The following is a 19,358-nucleotide window of genomic DNA, read 5'->3' on the forward strand; positions in this document are numbered from 1 at the left end:
GGGAAGAAGTGCGGGAAATTTAAATCTACCGTAGCACGGGTGGCATGAAGTTACCGTATTACGGTAACACAATGAGGACTAAATGAATACAATCGGGCTCAATTACTTTTTAAAAAATCGAAAATAGTAACAAAGACTCTCAGAAAAAGTAATTAGTTGAATTATATCTACAATTAATTTACATTTTTCTCTCACATATGATTTAAATTTTCAACTACGAAATTTATGTCGTAAAGCTTTGCTTTTCTTTTGTATGGTTTCAGCATCTAAAATGGTCAACAATTAAATTTTTCAAAAGAATATCAGAAATAGCAAAGTCTAAATTCAAATTTTGCGTAAGATCCCCAACAACTACTTCAGTAAAATATACCTTTTTCTAAACTAGGGGCTTAATTTACGACTCGCACCTCATAAATTGCGTCAAGAATAGAACGTTCCAAGATTTGGCTGTATTTATAATATTAAACATGTAATTTATGTAATGATAGTAAAATTATTTCACCATGGAAAGTAAAAGAATGCATAGTTTTAAACTATTCCCACTATTACTAGTCTATAGTATTTGCATATCCACCAAAGCATTAAAATAATACATTTTTCAAGTTGAATACGATTCCTTCTGGACTAAACAATGCACTTGATGTTTTCCACTTTTATTTGGAGATAAATGCATATTTTAATGATAAACTTTTTTGATAAAACACATTTTGGTGCACTTGCTGGGCACGAAATATGCTCCTTTTACATTCCTCATCGATGATTTCCTTCTTCTTCACATGCAGGAAACCTAAAGAGACACTTTTTATAGTTAATACACGTCAGCCGTAAGAAATATCTAAGTAAAAGCCCATATTTTAAAGGAATGATAAAAGGTTAAAATATCCCCATTTCAAGGCGCGTCAAACATTCCAAACACACTACACACAAATTCAAGTATAAAAGGAATACCGTTGAGGCTAGAAGGATACGGAAATTATATGAACACTGACACTATGAAGAATCAATCTAAAGAAATTATCAATGAAAATGAATTCCACTTCCTTTCGCGAAACATTGTTTACAACTCAATGCATAGCAAAAAATTACCATGCTGACGCTACGGTATTTTAGAAATTAAGGGGAGAAAAGAATCTAAACGCCCCAGATATATTCAGTATAACAAATGAAATACATCGAGAAAGGAAATAATTATCATTCACTCTAAGATCACGGTTTTACTTTAAAAACTACTCACCTTGTCGGAAATTCGTATGTTTGTTTATCTTACGGCGATACGGTATCCAACGTTTCAATGTCACGTGACACCATCTTGCCTGCGTGCGCAGTAGCCAAAGCGCACTCTCCCCATCCCTCTGAGCTTCCTTCCCACCGTCACGTGACACCATCTTGACTACATGCGCAGTAGCCAAAGCGCACTCTCCCCCATCCTTACTCTGAGGCTCCAACTTGCTGCGATGAGTTAGCTCCGCCCCCAAGTACGCAACGCCGAGCTATGAAGGCACCCTTAAAGGCAACGACGTCACATGCAAGATCGGACGTGTTCTTCCCTTGTTCCTTCGCTCATAGCCTCGTAGCTTGAAATACGGAGGGGAGGGAGCGCGCTCCTTCCCCTCCGTATTTCGTTGCTTGCTTCGAAGACGGAGGGATCGCGCTCCTTCCCCTGGACCTCTCCTTCCGCGCTCTTCACTTATAAGCATTTCTGATTTCTTCCATCCACAATTTAGTCCAACAATGAACACATTCGTTCGAATTTTTTAAACCGCAGGTTTTGACACCAATATAATTTTCAGTTGCATTCATCCTCATATTAGCGTCTGAAGATGATTTTTGGAAAATCAGGTCCTCAGCATAATGGAATTTACTCGGCAAGACAGATATTGACTATTAACCAGGTATGTCCTTCAAAAATACGCGTTTATCTACGTTTGATAACCGATTACTATATGCAGTATAAATGCCGCGGGATGCCCACTCGTGGCAGTAAATTTAGTGCGCCCTCCGGAGCGAAAAACCCCGTGCGATCTTTTCAATGTTCACCTCTGGGGTACCGATGTGACGGCGCGATGCTTACAAGAAAATCAAACAGGAGCATTTTAAAAATACGTCACTAAGGGAGAAACTCCCCTGCCGGCCGCTTGTTTTTGACCTAGGATTACAGATGACTCACACTGAAAACCAAGGCCACTCAGTTCCCCTTAGACTTGCGACCAGTGAAGGGGAGGGGGGAAGATAAGAAGTTTTTGTAAGAGGTGCACCCTCATTTTCGGCTGCAATTTCTGGGAAAAAAGGTGCGCCTCTTACACGCGCTTATACGGTAATTTCTGGTTTTCCATTCTGATTAATTTCACCAGAAAGGAGTACCACTCTTCATTTTTTTCAGGACGAATGGGACTAATGTGGCGTTCGTTCTAAAACCAAAGAGTGCTGAACCTTCTGCTTTAGACCTATTCGTAAGAAATGCAGATTGAAGAAATTTCTTATTCATTCTTACTGTTCCAACTAAAGAAAATTTTGAAAGGAATGTCTGTGCCAGTTCAAGGTCTGGCAAATATTTGTCATAAGTAACATTATGATTACTCCCTTTGTAACTTTCTGTCAGTGATAGTCTGACAGACAAGGCTAAATTATGATCATCAGTGCTTGTACCTTCCTGACTGGCGGTTTGTTATGATGCCTCACTATCATGGTCACTTTTGGGGTCTAAAGAGGCATTGGATGTATAAGGTGCAATGTCGATCTCTTCAGCAGAAGAATTTTCTGAAATCATTCTTATATTTTTTTAGATAATGTGCAATATGCTACCAAGAAAAATAAAGGCAAATATTTTATGAGTGAAGACGGCACTGGTTTTATAAACTACAAATGAAGAAGTATCTTCGTCTAAAGAAAATGTCTCATCCAGCAACGTTACTTTGAAATGCCATAAACTAAAGCTCCAGCAGTCACTGAAAGAGTAGAAACTGCCAAACCAATCTTTTTACTTTATGAATGAAAGGGAATGGGAAAATAAAATGAATTACATAAGCACTCAAAACTGGGAAGGCACTGCGACAAGCAAAGAAGGGTGTGACATGGGTTTACTATGTTGTAGATTTTTGAAGAGGACGAAGAAATTACAGGCAAAAGATAAAAATTAATTCATTGTGGTAACAAAATTACTCTTTTCAATGAGACGATATTCATAGTTGGAACGTACTATCCATACTGGAAATTAAATTATTATTATTATAGTATTCTACCGATTAAGGTAGGTTTTCATGGAGTATTCAAGAAGTGAGCTGGGAGCCTTCCTTTCCTTCCAGCACTACCTTCTTTAATTCACTGTAAGGCCTACTCTCTTTCAATCTATCTAAAAATCCTATTCTTTTCCTTCCCCTCCCTCGTTTCCCTAACATTCTACCCTCTAACACCATTTTCAACATCCCCTCACCGCTAAGCACTAACTCCATCCATACCTTCTGTGTCCTCCGTATCTCATCTAAAAGCTGCCTCTCCTCGCCAACCATATCCAGCACTTCGTCATTCCTTTTCCTCTCCGTCCATTTCACCCTCTCCATTCTTCTCCATACCCACATCTTGAATGCCTCCAATCTTCTCTCGTCTTCTTTCGTCAGTGTCCACGTTTCCGCACCGTAGAGAGCTACACTCCAGATCAAACTCTTCACTAACCTTTTCTTTAAACTCTTACACAATGATCCTCTCAGAAGCTCCTTCCTGTTCATGAATGCCTCCTTCGCTAATGCGATTCTCTTCCTTATGTCCTTACTACTGTATCCGTTTTCCTCTAGCGTACAGCCTAAATAGTTGAATTGCTCAACCTGCTCAAGTTTTTCCCCACCCACCTTTATCTTGAGTCTCACATTCCTCGCTCGTGATGCTTTACAAAACCGCATAAGCTTAGTTTTCTTATGATTAATCCTCATCCCATACTCCACTCAATACTCGTAAAACGCATCCACTAGAGCCTGAAGCCCCCTCGCTGACTGGCTAATCAACGCCTGATCATCCGCGAATCTCACTGATTTGAACATCATTCCTCCCACTTTTATCTCTTCAGCGTACACGTTAAAGAGCAGTGGCGATAAAGGACAGCCTTGCCTCACACCTCGGCCAATGCTTGCCCACCCAGTCTCTGTCCGCTACCCTCACTTGCGCAGTCTGGGCCTTATAAAGATTACGAACCAGTCGTCTATCCCTCCAATCTACACCTATTCTCTTGAGAATATCCATTAACTTAACCCAGTTCACCCTATCAAACGCTTTCTCAAAATCCACGAAACACGCATATACGTCCTGGTCATATTCTAGGTTCCTCTCCACGACGGACCTCATTATTGCTATTGCATCACAAGTTGACTTCCCTTTTCTGAAACCAAACTGATCTTCGCCCAAATACTCCTTTGCCCTCGCCTCCATTCGTCTGTTCAATATCCTCAGCACCACTTTCGCCGCATGCGATATTAGGCTGATAGTCCTATAATCTCCACATTCCACAGCTTTCTTCTTTTTCAGAAGCGGAATTAAAACTGTCTTCACGAAATCCTCTGGCCAACATCCCTCCTCATAGATCCTGCGCACTAGTTCGAAAAACCTTTTCTTACCTTCCTTCCCTAGATTCTTCAGAAGCTCAAACGGTATATTGTCCACGCCTACTGCTTTCCTAGCCTTCATATCACGTAGTGATATGAAGCTAGGATGATAAGATAGCTGTGGAATGGATATCTCTATTTCCGAATCTAATATCTCCTGCCCAAGGTTATCCTCCTCCACTGCACTTTCCTCCTCTAGAGTCAATCTCTCTGGGCTGTTCATTCCTTCATACAGGTCCTCCACGTATTCCTTCCATCTACCCTGCACCTCTTCTCGCTCGGTTAGTATCCCCCCATCTTTAGCCTTAATTTTAGCCATGACTTGTCCTCTTTTGCCGCCCGATAGCGACTTCACTTTGGCGTACAACTTCTAGTCAGAGCGTACTTGAAAAAAAGTGGCTTTGAAGAAGCTTTTCTGATAAATGGTGATTATTTTTCCATCTATTTGACGAGTCATATCAAGTGGGAATATTGTCATTCCTCCTGCCATCTATCACTCCCTGGGAGCAGGAGGACCTGGAGCAGGCATGCATTTAGGCTTTCTGTGCCTTCTCTACACGAGGAATCAACCACGCCCCCTGAAGTGCACCAGGCCACGTCAACCTTTTTTCCTCCCGCCATCTATATATGTACCCCCTCCCTTGCACCTTCCTTCTTCCCTCATTTGTTTCTCTAGCCATTCCTGTTCCTCTTCTTTATGGAGAAAGGTGGGCTGTGTTCCATTGAAAATTCAAACTAAATATTTCCCATTTGTCCCCTCCTTTTATTTTCTGTTTATTTTTTCTGTGAAACCAGGTGTTTTTGCACGTCCACCCTAGGGCAAAAAGAAGTTTAATTTATTTATGATGCCTGTGTGAGTTTATTTCAAACTTCATTCATTCACTCAATGCCCACATTGAGCACAAACATACAAATACATACATTTATAGGGAGAGAAAGGGATAGGAACATATATGTATAAGAAAAAGAACGAGGACAACGGTGCTGTGGTAGATGGAAAAAGCTAGAAATCAGAGGGTGAAAATGCGGCCTGACTGGGACTAGAACCCAGAACCTCCTGGGTGCTCCACCAGTTGAGCTGTCCCGTGGTTGGCGGTTGCAATATTATTGGTGGGGAGTGTATTCTCAATAACTGGACAGTAAATTAATTCATGGGTTTTTAATAGTCAGATACACTGGACGATCAGGCACAGCGGATAAGGGGGAAATGAGGACTCACATGAATTCAGCGGCAGACGAGACCTGTGACGGATGGCGACTCTGGTGCGGACGGTACGACGGCTCCTGGCGAGGCTGGGAAAGCAGGGAGGAAGTCCGGAGGAGGTCGGACAGCGACCCGCGACCGAGTAAGGGGGGATGCTCGGAGGAGGTCGGATAGCGACCCGCGACCGAGGAAGGCAAGGAAGGAACAAGGTACCGGCCGGAGGACGGCGCCTCAATATAAATCAATCCTGCGGAGCAAAGGTTGCAGGTACCGCTCGGATTGATAGGAAGGTCATTGCCCGGGGTGGGGTAGGGGTTGAGTGGGTGACTAGTCGGCCTCGTCACATGGGGAGGAGAATAGCTGGCTCGCGATAATGGTGATACCCTTTTCCGCGAAACCGAAGTTCCACGAGTCACTCCGACAGGGCTACCAATATACAGATGTATAAGTGTGTGTGTATTTTTTTAAGTTTAGTGATTTATCTCTTCCACATCATCTCACCTTCAGTCTATAATTGTTTTGTCCTGAGGTCATGATTTGTTTCAAAGGAATGGCCTATGAAGTGGGATCTAGAAATATGAAAATAGTATTTTGTGAACTTAAATACAGGTGCAATGTGTTTAGTTTTTTTCCTCACTATGTAATTTTTTTAGGTACATGTTTGCTTCCGCATCCCCTGACAACATCAAGCAGTGGCGTTGCCCTGATGGTCGGTTTGTCCAGAATTTGCCGGGTCACAATGCCATCATCAACTGCCTGGCAGCCAATCAGGATGGAGTGCTTGTTTCTGGTGGTGACAATGGAACTCTCCACCTTTGGGATTGGAAGACAGGCTACAACTTCCAGAGACTGCAGGTACACACATACTATGTACTACATATTCATGCAAATCTCTGCTAATGGCAATAACCTCATCATAATGTCACTTCTTTTAAAATGTGAAATTCTTTACCGAAAGGAATAAGGTCTGTAAATATATACAGTGAAACCTCGATTTTACATTCCCCCATTTTACATTTTCCCTGATTTTGCACAGTTTTTATCAGGTCCCAAACAATACCGCCTTTAAACAATGATACTCTATTTTACAGTATCCTCAATTTTGCACTTTTTGTAAGTGGTCCATTCAAAAGTGTAAAATAGAGGTTTCACTGTATATTAGTTCAAGAAGCAGCTCACTGGTCATGCCGATATTTTAAACAAAATGTTGAATTAAAGTACAGTAAAACCTCTATGTAGTGAACCTCTTTACATCGTAAACCTCTATACATCGTACCAACCCTCTGGTCCCGTCAGATTTACATGTAAATTTATAGGCAAACCTCTCTATGGTGAACCTCTTTATATCGTAAAACCTCTATATATCATAGCAACGAGAGACCCCCGAGACGGCCTAACTACCTCTGCATTTCGTACCGAGACAACTAGAGACCATTAATGCAGCCGCGATAACGAACATGTAATGACATTTTCAGCGATAAATGTTTCACGCTTATTCTTCTCTTTTACACCTTTACTTTACTGCAATTTTCATGTTAACCATTACCTAGGGCCATTTTGTCCCATACGAGAGCATACCTAACGGTAAATAAGAAAAAGGCAACGAACTATCCTAATCATTTTAAGTGACAGTAAATGAAGACAGAACGCATCGTTTTCTCTCGAATCATGGTAAAAATTGCGCGATAGCACTCGCTTTCTATTACTTATGGCTTTATTTTCCTGTAAGTGCTTACATACTATGTTCAGTTAATAAAATAGGCGACCAGCGCAGCCTATAATCCCTTGCCGGCGGAAATATTTCAACTAACTTCACTCCCATTTATGGAGACAGAATTACTCAACCGCATTGCTACTTCCGTTTCTAAAATGAAAATATTTCATGAATTTACTGCGACTCGAAATAAATCAAATACAATTTTGCAATTATTTTATTCCCATATTTCCCGGTGTAGCACTTTCTCACTGCCGCCTTGGTAATTTTTCGATGCTTTCGTGAACGATCGTAGTTTACAATTTATTGCGCTTAGCGACAGTCATCTGTCTTGCGTGCGTATTTATGCCGCGAAATCTGACTCATCCATCGGGACTGCATCCGCGAGGTGCGTGACTGAGAGCGTGTTTTTTATTTATTTTATTTTGTCTTTGTCTTTTGTGTGAGTGGGTCACTGTCGTGAGCGAGGGCTCCACAAACCTGAGTGCGTGTGTCCCACTCGGTCATTTGTTCCCTTGAGCAAATCCGCGAGGTGCGTGACTGAGAGCGTGTTTTTATTTTGTCTTTTTCTTTTGTGTGAGTGGGTCACTGTCGTGAGCGAGGGCTCCATAAACCTGAGTGCGTGAGTGCGTGTGTCCCACGCGGTCATTTGTTCCCTTGAGCAAATCCGCGAGGTGCGTGACTGAGAGCGTGTTTTTATTTTGTCTTTTTCCTTTGTGTGAGTGGGTCACTGTCGTGAGCGAAGGCTCCACAAACCTGAGTGCGTGAGTGCGTGTGTCCATCGCGGTCATTTGTTCCCTTGAGCAAATCCGCGAGGTGCGTGACTGAGAGCGTGTTTTTATTTTGTCTTTTTCTTTTGTGTGAGTGGGTCACTGTCGTGAGCGAGGGCTCCACAAACCTGAGTGCGTGAGTTCGTGGGTCCCACGCGGTCATTTGTTCCCTTGAGCAAATCCGCGAGGTGCGTGACTGAGAGCGTGTTTTTATTTTGTCTTTTTCTTTTGTGTGAGTGGGTCACTGTCGTGAGCGAGGGCTCCACAAACCTGAGTGCGTGTGTCCCACGCGGTCATTTGTTCCCTTGAGAAAATCCGCGAGGTGCGTGACTGAGAGCGTGTTTTTTTTTATTTTGTCTTTTTTTGCAATTACCTCCCATTAGCAATCTGCCCATCAAAGAGTACGGCCTTGGGGAATTAATTTTCTTTAAACTGTTTAACGGCCGTAGTTCGTTCAATCCCTTAAATTCTGATGTGTATCACTAGTCTTGAAAATGGTACAGTGTAACCGAAACTAGTCGGCAATAAAGTGTGTTTTTTGTAGAAAAGCTAAGAAATTTCCTTCCAAACATTAAACATGTTAAGGTTTTGTTGCATGAAAATTAAAGTTGACAATAGTTATACTCTAAACATGCATATTATTAACATTTCATGTATGCACATAATCCTCTGCACTCTCGTGGCTGTAATCAGCATAAGCAGTTTTCGGTGTGATAACATTTTCCCATTTAACTAAAATATCTATTTGTTTTCAAGTGTCTCTCGTTGGTATAACCTGAGGGAATGGAGAGAAGGGTGATAGCACTGTGCGTGTAGAGCGATGGGCTCAAGGTCCCTGGTTCGAAACGTGGGTGAAGTCTTCAAACAGCCCCAAATGAATACAACTTCTCTAAAAGGGTTGTGTGGCCTAAGGAAAATACCAGCTCCCCCTACCCAGTACTTGTAAAAGGAACCTGTGGCTTATTTTGGGGCTAGGTGTACTGTATAAACCGATATGGTTTCACTAGTGGTGGGCCCCGTTGTCCCCATGGCAACGTGGGTTTGTCCCTATCCCCTACCTTCCACTCTTATCCTCTTCCTGGAGGGCTCCTTAATTGCGGCAGTCCTTTTTCCTGCCCATTCCACTCCCCTCCCCAGGCGTATCAATTGAATTACTGGGTCCCGACCCCGGTATGTTGTACCCTTCAAAGTGCCCTTTAACCGACCCTTGGGTTGAGAGTACACCCATGTCTCGTATAGCGCAAGGGATGCGTTCCTTGGGGTCTTTGCGCTATACGAATTTGCGTTATACGAGAGCGTTTTAACATAGGGAAGATAGGGATGCGTTCCTGGTAGCATAGGTCTTGGGTATTGAATTTCCTCTAAAACATCTATATTCTCATAAAAAGCCTTAGAAAACATTATTTCTATAAATATTTATAGTTTAAAACATCTATAAAGATAGTATTCACGCATTCAAAGACTTTAATATCGTTAAAAAAAATTCTTACGTGCTTTCGAAATTCCGTCATGTCGTGCGGGTGGGCTAACATCTGCTATCTCAGGGGATCGTAATGCGTTGCCGGCAGTTGATGATTTTTCAAACTAGTCTAAAAACAACTATTGTGTCACCCAGGCCCTTTTGTCGCTCATCGAAATGACAGGAAAATGCTACTTTAAATGCCATTTCATAGCTAGCGGAGTTTATGAATGATAAATCATTTTAATTTGAAGTCCTCCGAGTCATGAGCCGCTACGTGAAACAGTCTTTAAATGCCTTGAAACCTGACCCAGGTTTTCCTTCCCTGAAAATGAATGAACGAGAATGCATTCTTTTCCAAAAGAATATCGTCTCATCAACACTAAAAACTAGTTGAGGGGGAAAGGGGAGCCACTTTCAATAACAGCTTGGAGTTCATCAGAAAATGTTGTGGTGGCTGCGCTATCAACACTTGCAGATTCACCTGATATCGCCGCACTGAAAATACCAGCTTGCCGTTTAAATTCTGGAACCAACCGGAGCTTTCACTTAATGTCTCGGAGCGATTACCACTCTCGTCTTTTTGTACTGATTCACCATGAACTTTCCGTATGTGTAGACCGCTTGGTTGAAGTTGGTGCGGCTGAGGTCACTGATATTTTAGCTTCGTCTTTATTCAGAATAAGGCATCGTGAGTTTAAACTTCCGCGCAATATCGCTTTGACGCTCTCCATTTTCAAAGCAATTGACCTCTCTCAAGTCCTCTTCTAGGTTAATGGTTTTTCTTGATAAATTCTTGATTTTTCTACACGCATTCCTATTTTTTACCATATTCTCTTGGTTTTTACCCTGTATGGCTCTATCTAAATCACCTTCTTCTGCTGAACTGTATTCGTGAGACGCAGATGGGCTATGACTGCGGGGAGGGAACGAAGCCATTGTGTTTAAGACTCTATAGCGGACCCTTTTATGTGTTGATGCTATTCATGCGCAACTCGGTCACCGCTCCATTTCTCCCCCGTGAATACCGATGACCTTGAAGGCTTTAGCGTAGACTCACTACCTGGAAGGCAATCGCCCGGTAACCTACGACGGCAAAAATACGTCTCAAACCGTATTGCTGAAAAAAAACTCTTTTCCACTAGCCCCACGCTTAATTAACGATCTAAATTATTTATTATCATTCTGTTAAGGAGACAAGATAAATCTTCGGTAGGCCGGCTATCTAGACCCAATGACGAGTAATACTTTTGGCAATTGCGCAGCAATGAATTTCGATTAATATATAAACAAAAAAGAAGATTTGAGGCAAGAAATAATATTAATATGCGTAAATTGATAGAAATTTCGTGTGTACTTAGCGCAAGTTCACGTTTCATCACGAGAGCGTTTAAAATTTTTGATTAGGCTACACTGCGTTGCAATGTTTCCCCGAGGAACGAATTTGCGCTATATCGAAATTGCGCTAATCGAAATTGCGCTAATCGAAATTGCGCTATACGAGACATGGGTGTACATATACATATATTTTTTTTCCCCTTCTGTGGCTTTCATGGAGATGAGTGGTGTACTTATGTCTTTTGCTTTGTCTGCTGCTATTAGGCTCCAGTTCAGCCTGGCTCCATGGACAGCGAGAGTGGCATATTTGCGATGACCTTTGACCAGAGCAGCAGTCGGCTAATCACCACTGAGGCAGACAAAACCATTAAAATATACAAGGAAGATGAAAATGCGGTGAGTTGATTGAAATATTCCTCGTTTCTCTCAGTGTTTATTGTCAAAGTATTTTGCCTGTTAAGGAAGATTCCCATGTATCATTTTGCTGGTTAGCCTTAGTCAGTGGCTTATCTCCCCACCCTTCTTGTCCTTCACGAGTCTCTGCATGGGTTTCGTGTGATGAGAGCCTTGGAGAACTCAATGTCTTGAATGACATCCACCCTCAAGGGCCAGGTCTCATTCGACGAGTTCCCTCTGGAGGCCTGCTAGCAAACACAAATCCCTAAGTCCCCCTATTCAGTCTCTCTTGAGTTTGTGCTTGTACCAACTGGATTGAGGAGGTACTCATTTGTGGCCATACAATGTCCTATCCCAGCAATTGGCTCTGCCTTGGAAAGAATGGGGCCAGCAGTGGTTATGTATAGGCCTTCAGAGGGGTCTTTATATACCTTTTTTAATCCAGAAACCATCTCAAACAACTTGCTACCCTGTAGTATTTTCTTTTAATTTACTTATTACGTAAATCAATTATTTAGAATGAATCAGTTTAACTTCGTTTTTTCACAGAATTTTATAAAAACACGACTATGATTTCAATTGTTAATGTCATCTTGTGATCAGTCTTCAGAAGTGGTACTAGCCGTCGAAACCATGGTTGTGTTTTAATAAAATTCTGTGGAAAAACAATTGTTAAGTGATTCAATAAAAATGTTCAACAAATTCCACTAAGTATTGCCGGAAACCACTAACCTCAATTATTTTGGATGGAGTTTTTGAGTAAATTACGTGGTGGAGCATAACTTCTTTTAAGAACTCACTTTGATTTGGATGTACAAATTCATGATGCTTGTTAGGTTGGAAATTACTAAATGGGAATGATCTTTGAAATGAGATAACCTACGAATATATGCGATTCAGATTTTATCATTTATGTCGAGTGAAAATTTAGTCTGACAGCAACTTCACTTGGTTACTGAATCACAAGTTCAGTGAACAAGTAACCATCATGCCACAGACCTTACGTCTAACTAATTAATGTATGGCTCAATTATTTGATTCTCAATTACAGACCGAGGAGACCAATCCCATCCATTGGCGACCAGAGATCATCAAGAGGAGAAAGTACTAAAAGCATGTCTGGAATGTGGTGTGTAATTCTTCTATGAAGAAGCAGTGAGCACACGGAATCCCAGGCTGCAGTGTCAAAACGTGTGAAGAGAGAATGGAAGGCAATTGTAATTCCTCAAGTTTTTGATGCCATACTCACATGATGAGAGATCCATATGTTCAGTTTCCATCATGCATCGTGCATGCATCGTGGAGACACTTTCATGTGGGTGGATCAAATATGCATTTTTCGAGTGTCTTCTGGAACTAAGTGGCTTCTTGGACTACCATCAAAGTGTTGATAGCCTGACTCAAGGAAACAGAAGAAAGTGAGGAGACTTAACTCATAAAATAATTGTAATAAATTTTTCAAAGTACCAATTTATTTACAAATGCATACTGTGCAGCAATAAAATTGTTTCAAAAAATTAAAGCTCAGTGGTTATAAGCGTTACAGAGGAATGTGAATTTAATGTGACTCTCACGACCTCCACCCATCGACTGACTGAGATAAAGAAACCAAAAAACTCGAGTATTTTTTGTTCACATTTCATCAAGTTCATCTGGCTCTTCTGGATAATCTCCAACAACTACGTTCATTGGCTTCACAAACCCTCCATATTTGGGCTGGCAAGTGAAGTAAGTTTTCCCATTTACCCTAGAACATAAGGAAGAGCTGTTAGTTCCTATAAAACTTGGTAAAACATGCACTTTCAAATGCACACATGATTTTCAATGGCGTTTTTGGGAAAAGCCTTGAAAGGTAATAGGGTATTTCAGTCAGACCCGGAATCGGAATTCATTATTAAATGATTGGGTTAATGGAAGGGAAAGATAAGTCAAAGAAGACAAAATGATTCCAACTCATTCAGCCTCCACTTTGTCATAGTTGTAAAGTATTTAAAAAAAAAAAACAAAAGGAGCTCAAGTGCGTACCCAGGATCATAACTAGGAGGGGGGGGCAAGCAATGGGATTCATGAGATTATTTCCTTGAAAAAATAGTTTTATTTTAGTCTTATATCTTATGCTAATATAAATCATTTTTCGTGGGTTTAAATAAATTTTGTTGAACACTTTCGTTTCAATGCAGTACTGATTTTGTTTTAAGGCTTTTACGATTTTTGCTTCTAGGGGGGGCAGCTGCCCCTCACTGGGTACGCCCATGAAGTCGCTGCCCACTTTCATGAGTCGGTGATGTGATTAGTGTTCTGGTTTATTTACTCTTTTAAGTACAACCTTTCACAGAGACAAGGAATCACTACCAAGATTGCAAACATCAACAAACCTCACAAGGCCCATGCACACGACCTACAGGTAGATGATATGTGATGACATGCTGGGCACCACTTCATGATATCATCTTTATTTGCAAAAGCATTAAGGGCAATATTGCTGATATTTTGAGAGGAATTGATTTGTTTTTAGGGTGCTATACAGTCCTAAATGTATAGGTCCTATAAATTCCTAACTTAAGGATAAATATGTATTACTCATGTGACTGAATTACTAACTGCATGAATACATGATTTTTGAGTCATTTTAAAGTTGTTAGTAGCATCTTGAGATGGTATAAACTTATTCACACATGCAAGTGACCCAATTACATGTGGTTCAATAAACCATCATTGAATTCCATAAAAATTCAGCTCACACATGTAGAAAAAAACATCACAGGCAATATCAGATTATGCGCACAAACAGTTAAGCATATGAATAATAGAAAAACACAAACGAATAATCTATTGATGTCAACAATCCTAAGATTGGCTTGATGCAGGTCTCCGCACAATTCTCCTATCAGCTAATCTTTTCACAGCTACGCATTTCTTCTCTTTCACATCCTTCTTTACCTGTTCTGTATATTTTGTTCAAATTATTCCTTTACAATTTTTGCCATCCACTTATCCCTTGAAGATTGCCTTCATCATATATCAAGATGTGGCCTATCAGGTTGTTCCGTCTTCTTATCAAGGTTTTCACGAGGCTTCTCTTCCCCCCTTCTCTTCTTAAGACCTACCAATTACTCATTCAACCCATTTGATTCTCATCATTCTTCTGTAGCAACATATTTCCAAGGGCATGACCCATGATTTTTCCACTGCTATCATTGTCCATGCCTCTCTTACCTACACAGAAGCATACTCCAAATGTAATATCTGATAAATTGTTTCCTTATCTCTATGATTAAACATCCCGTTGTAAGTAGACCTTTCTTTTGATGGAATGCTCTCTTCCCCTGAGCTATTCTGCTCCTAATTTCTTTCTTGCTTCTCCAATGGCTAGTTATTCTGCTCCCCAAATAAACGAAGTCATCCACCTCTTCCAGTCTTTCTTTCCCTATTTTAATGTTAGTCTTCACTTCTTCTCTTCTGCTGCATACTGACATCTTAGTTTTCTTTGTGTTATTTTCAGTTGCTATCTACACATAACACCCATTTAACCCCAAGCATTTATGCTAACAAAAAATTCTTGCAATGAAAGCTAATAGAAGAGCTTATACATACGTATTTTGCTTAGTTCTGGGTGCCGGCTTGGAATGAGTTTCAAGAATTGAACACATGAGGTTAATATATGCCAGACACTGTACGTAACAAATCTTTTCAGGACACTCATTCAATACACCTAGATTTCCTAAAAAAAATTCCCTTACTATTCCAGGTTATGGCTCCTGATTTTTTGCAGCGAATAGCTCGAGAAGTAGGTGATGAATCGACATGCAGAAAAATACAGGTATCTTATATTTTTCAAATATGTACTACAACTGTTAATACTGAAGAAAATTGATAAACTAGCCCATAAGAAATGCACTTATAATATGCTCTATTATTCTTGTACAAAATTAATGGACAAAACAATCTTAGATTTAACGCCAGTTCATAGAGAAAATAAGCAATAAATGAACTAAGGAGCACTGAAGGGTCAGATTCCAGTGTCTATACCTATGCAATGGCAGTATTCTTACGATAAATTTAGCTCGGGTTAACAGGAAAATTAGCATGGGGTGTGACTGATTTTGTCTTAATCTGTAAACAAGTAGATGATTCAAAAGGGGGTCTCAAATGGCTGTAAAAATTTTGACACACTCGTCAGAGGAATAAATAAAAAAACACTTCACCAGAAAGCCTTCCGGTGGCAGTTCACGGGAATTACTTCCACACACACCCCCGAATGGACACCTTCGCAAGGCTGTCGAACCTCGCTAAGGTGACCTTGGGTTGTAACCTTGGACCCTTCGTATAGCTGGATGGTCTCTCCTAAGGATGCTAGGTAATCACACACATTTCTGTGGTGGTTTACAGAAATGTTACTTCCCCATCAGGGACCACCACAGACCATACACACTACCCAGAAGTATCCTTTGCAAGGCTGTAGTGACCTCTCTAAGGTAATCTGGGTTATAACATGTCTTTCTTTGCAGAGCTATAGGGACTCTGCTAAGGATGCCAAGTTTTGCCACAATCACACCTACAAGCACTAGGGTACGCATTTCTGGTAAACTGCTCAAAGAGAGCATGGTCAGGGTAACACAAAAGAACGTGGGTGAAAATCAAATACGTATTTCGGCTACAAAGTAGCCCTCCTCAGTCAACTGAAGGAAATGAGCACTTCCTACGCATAGTCAAAAAGGAAAGGGAGGACAACCTAGCTTAAATAGGAAAGGAACTTAAAAGGAGGGATTGCAGAACCACAATTGTAACTTTTTTATAGCATAATATTACATTAAAATGTGTTGGCATATTATCAGTTTAAATAAAACTTTCTTAAACTTTGCATGTGACTTATTAATTTGTCATTACGACAAACGTAAAGGTAGCTCAAGAGTCATTATGTGCCCCCTCCTTGAGTTTTGTGTGTGTTCGCTACTGGCATGAGTATTGGGGGAAGGGGGTGGAGGCTGGCGGTTTGTTAAGGGAATAAGAATGCGCGAAGGGGAGGGGGTTAGGAAAACGTTGGAAATGTTAACAGATGAGATAAAAGGGAGAGGTAAACCATTAAAATAACGAACAAATTTGAATTTCTTAACGGTTTGGTAGATGGGAATTTTTTGAGACATTAATTATTTCAAGATGGAAAAAAGCGATCTGTGTGGAAATCATTTCCCTTGTTATCTATCTGTAAAATAGTATGAAATATTTTGAACACTAAAGTTTGCAGTAATTTTTTTCCTAAATTTACTTAGCATCTATTCTTTCTTGGCGCAAACTGAGAATTGAAAGATGACATCTCAAGATGAAAAAGAAGAAGGATATATGTAATGTGGAATTTGTACGTAAAGTCTGGAAAGGACATTAATGTGGCTAAAAAAAGCAACTATAGTTGAACGAACGAGAAAAACTTGGGAACACTTCCAGAGGATAACTCCATTTTACGATCACAATTTCATCTTACAGTGGACATGGTCAGATGAGCAATTTACAGAACTTATTTAGCTTGCATTGCAAAAACTAGGAGTGGGCATGGAAGGGTGTACAGGCTGATTGGTAGGAAGCAGAGATGCGGTGGAGGCCCTGAGTGAGCTCTCGCTCAGCCCAAGAGTAGACCACTTATTATGTAGCAGCAAATTCTCAGCCTCCCTAATGGAAAAATTGAGTAAGTGGCATGTAGCAGTTTTTTAAACACCTAGCAATACACCACTGACCACCAAGAATTAATATTTGAACAACTACATATCAGCGAGAAGTGCTCAGGCAAGTGGTGGCCAAAAAGACCACTGCAAGAAATTTGAGTGAGCTGCAAACGTAGTATTCTCATTCAGGCGTTGTACCACAAAGCAGCTGTTTGGGTGCATAGAAATCACTCCCCCAGGATGCACAAAACAAGCCTGAACTCAAATGATGTTACCAGCATATTGGTTGGCAGCTTTTTTTTTCATTTTGAACTCTTAAGAAAACAGCTGAAGATAGGAGATACTTTTTTCAGTTTAACTTATCGTCCCCTTCCACTTACCAAATTCTTAATTTGAAGAATAATGTATGTAATTTCAGGTCAGAGTTGAACCGCCCCAATCAAATCACAAATATTAATTGTACACAATTCAACATTCCACTAATAAAAAGAACAGCCTATTGCCAACCTTCACCAGTAAAATATGAAATGATACGCAGATAGAAATTTACTTTTTTCACTATCCCTTATAACATCTATCATAAATACTTACGTCCCATTATTTTTCCCTAAAGGTTCATCGTACTTGACACCAATCCACCATCCACTTTTAAAGTCCACTGGACCTGAAATAAAATCAGAGATAACTAGCCAGTTTGTAATTTTTTTATAATAATATAATGTACTATAGTAATTAGTACAACCATATTCCCTCCAACAATATACCAATTTATTCATAGGTTCATTCAGTTTAAAAGGATCTAGAATGTCTACGAATCTCCTTACAACTTTTAATTTTATAAAATAAAACTATCAAGCTCAATATATCGCTCCTGCATTAATAATGCTAAACGGTAATTACCACTGTACATAATAGTGCCCCTTCTGGTAGGTTGACCAGGAACTCGGACTTCACATCTACCACCAGGAGATATTGCTTCGCCGGCAGCTCTTTCTTCGGCCTCATCTTTCTTCCTCTGTTCCTCGTTTGCTTTCATTTCTTCTTCATTATATTTTCCTAATTTGTTTCTCTCTAAGTAAGCCTTTAAAGTGTCTGAAAGAAGAAGTGCATATGTGCTAAGGTAGTAATAGTTGATCTGGATCAATTGATTTAAATACCAATAAATGGGTACCTTGCCGCTTAGCATACTCTTCTTCGGAGAGACTGAATTTCTCAACCTTTGACGTATCCTCTATTTCGCTCCGTAATTCAAATTTATCTATCACCTATCAGTAAAATCAATTTAAAAAATTAAGGTTCAATTACATCCACCTAATGGCCACAACCTAGTGAGATACTTACGTGCAATCTCATCCCATCGTCCACAGGGAAGGATCCTAATACGGCAGAGTCCGGATGTAACGTGCAAACCAAAGTATCTTCCTTATTAAATACTTCAAGTTTCATTGTATCACTTTTTCCACCAGTAAGTAATTCGAGCTTGGCCTGTGAAGATTGAAACAACGGTGAAAGCACAAAGCATTCAATAAATACCGGGTGGGCGTTCTCCAGAACTCACGAGTACCTTGAGTTCTGCAATGGTAATTCCTTTGTCGAACCTTCTTTCGAGGAACCCACCCGATTGACTGGAAGTACTTATGGACACATTGACGTAGGGTGCCGTTAACACTTGAAATTCCCCAGCCATTCCTCGTAAATTTAGTTTCACAGCAGACTTAATTCGCACTACTCCTTGATATTTGACAGCAAATGTAAACAAATGACACACGTAAGCAAAGATTGTACTCTAGAAAGATGTGTATGTACGTGTTAAAAATGACGTAGCAAGTTTTGGCCGCCTACTGTAGCGCCATCCTACTTTTGCAGCGGCCAAAAAAGTAACTTCGGCTATGCTAGAGCGCGAAATTCAAATTGAACAGCCTTTTTCCCCGCCCCCCTTTCCATGGGATTACCAATATTACTACTTATTAAAAACTCGGGCCAATGACCCGTTATCATAGTTGATATCCATTACGGTTCGCTAGGGTGAAAACACTAAAAAAAATAACTGAGTAATACAAAGCACATTTATTAAGATTTCTTGCATATTACATTGTGATCACACTGCAGTAGCCTTTGACACAGAACAATAAAATGATGCGAAACAATTATACAAAAAGATGGGATTATATCCACAAATGTGAAGTAACAATCAAATGTGCAACAGAAAAGTTTGAGAACTGCACCTCAAC

The 19,358-nt window shown here is 40.4% G+C and overlaps 2 protein-coding genes and 1 long non-coding RNA gene across 3 annotated transcripts in view; 1 reads left to right on the forward strand and 2 right to left on the reverse strand.

The window, feature by feature from the left end:
- LOC124156980 (pleiotropic regulator 1) overlaps window positions 1–13,013 on the forward strand; it is a 39,362-nt gene extending 26,349 nt beyond the window's left edge. The window contains exons 9-11 of the mRNA XM_046531422.1: window positions 6,447–6,648; window positions 11,339–11,470; window positions 12,522–13,013. Coding sequence (XP_046387378.1) covers window positions 6,447–6,648; window positions 11,339–11,470; window positions 12,522–12,581 — 394 coding nt within the window. The 3' untranslated portion in view covers window positions 12,582–13,013. The remainder of the gene's footprint in view (window positions 1–6,446; window positions 6,649–11,338; window positions 11,471–12,521) is intronic.
- LOC124156985 lies at window positions 638–1,444 on the reverse strand. Its single transcript, XR_006864501.1, has 2 exons — window positions 1,235–1,444; window positions 638–787 (listed from the first exon to the last, which is right to left on the reverse strand). It is a non-coding gene; the product is annotated as an uncharacterized LOC124156985 (long non-coding RNA).
- On the reverse strand, window positions 12,925–18,917 carry LOC124156983 (tubulin-folding cofactor B). Its single transcript, XM_046531425.1, has 6 exons — window positions 18,692–18,917; window positions 18,469–18,612; window positions 18,299–18,392; window positions 18,028–18,219; window positions 17,719–17,791; window positions 12,925–13,217 (listed from the first exon to the last, which is right to left on the reverse strand). Exons 1-6 carry the CDS (start codon window positions 18,812–18,814, stop codon window positions 13,103–13,105), a joined length of 741 nt encoding a protein of 246 aa, XP_046387381.1. The 5' UTR covers window positions 18,815–18,917; the 3' UTR covers window positions 12,925–13,102.
- Between the last annotated feature and the right edge of the window lie 441 nt (window positions 18,918–19,358).

Source organism: Ischnura elegans, chromosome 4 (genome assembly GCF_921293095.1).
Source record: "Ischnura elegans chromosome 4, ioIscEleg1.1, whole genome shotgun sequence".
In the NCBI taxonomy this organism is placed as follows: Eukaryota; Metazoa; Arthropoda; class Insecta; order Odonata; family Coenagrionidae; genus Ischnura; species Ischnura elegans.

What these genes read in the sequence shown, in the direction of transcription:
- LOC124156983 (XM_046531425.1), bottom strand. Translation starts at nt 18,814, where the DNA reads ATGGCTGGGGAATTTCAAGTGTTAACGGCACCCTACGTCAATGTGTCC. An exon ending in AGAGTATGCTAAGCGGCAAG is followed by an intron (nt 18,220 to 18,298) that starts GTACCCATTTAT and finishes TTCTTCTTTCAG; the next exon opens with ACACTTTAAAGGCTTACTTA. An exon ending in GGGCACTATTATGTACAGTG is followed by an intron (nt 17,792 to 18,027) that starts GTAATTACCGTT and finishes ATTTTATTTCAG; the next exon opens with GTCCAGTGGACTTTAAAAGT.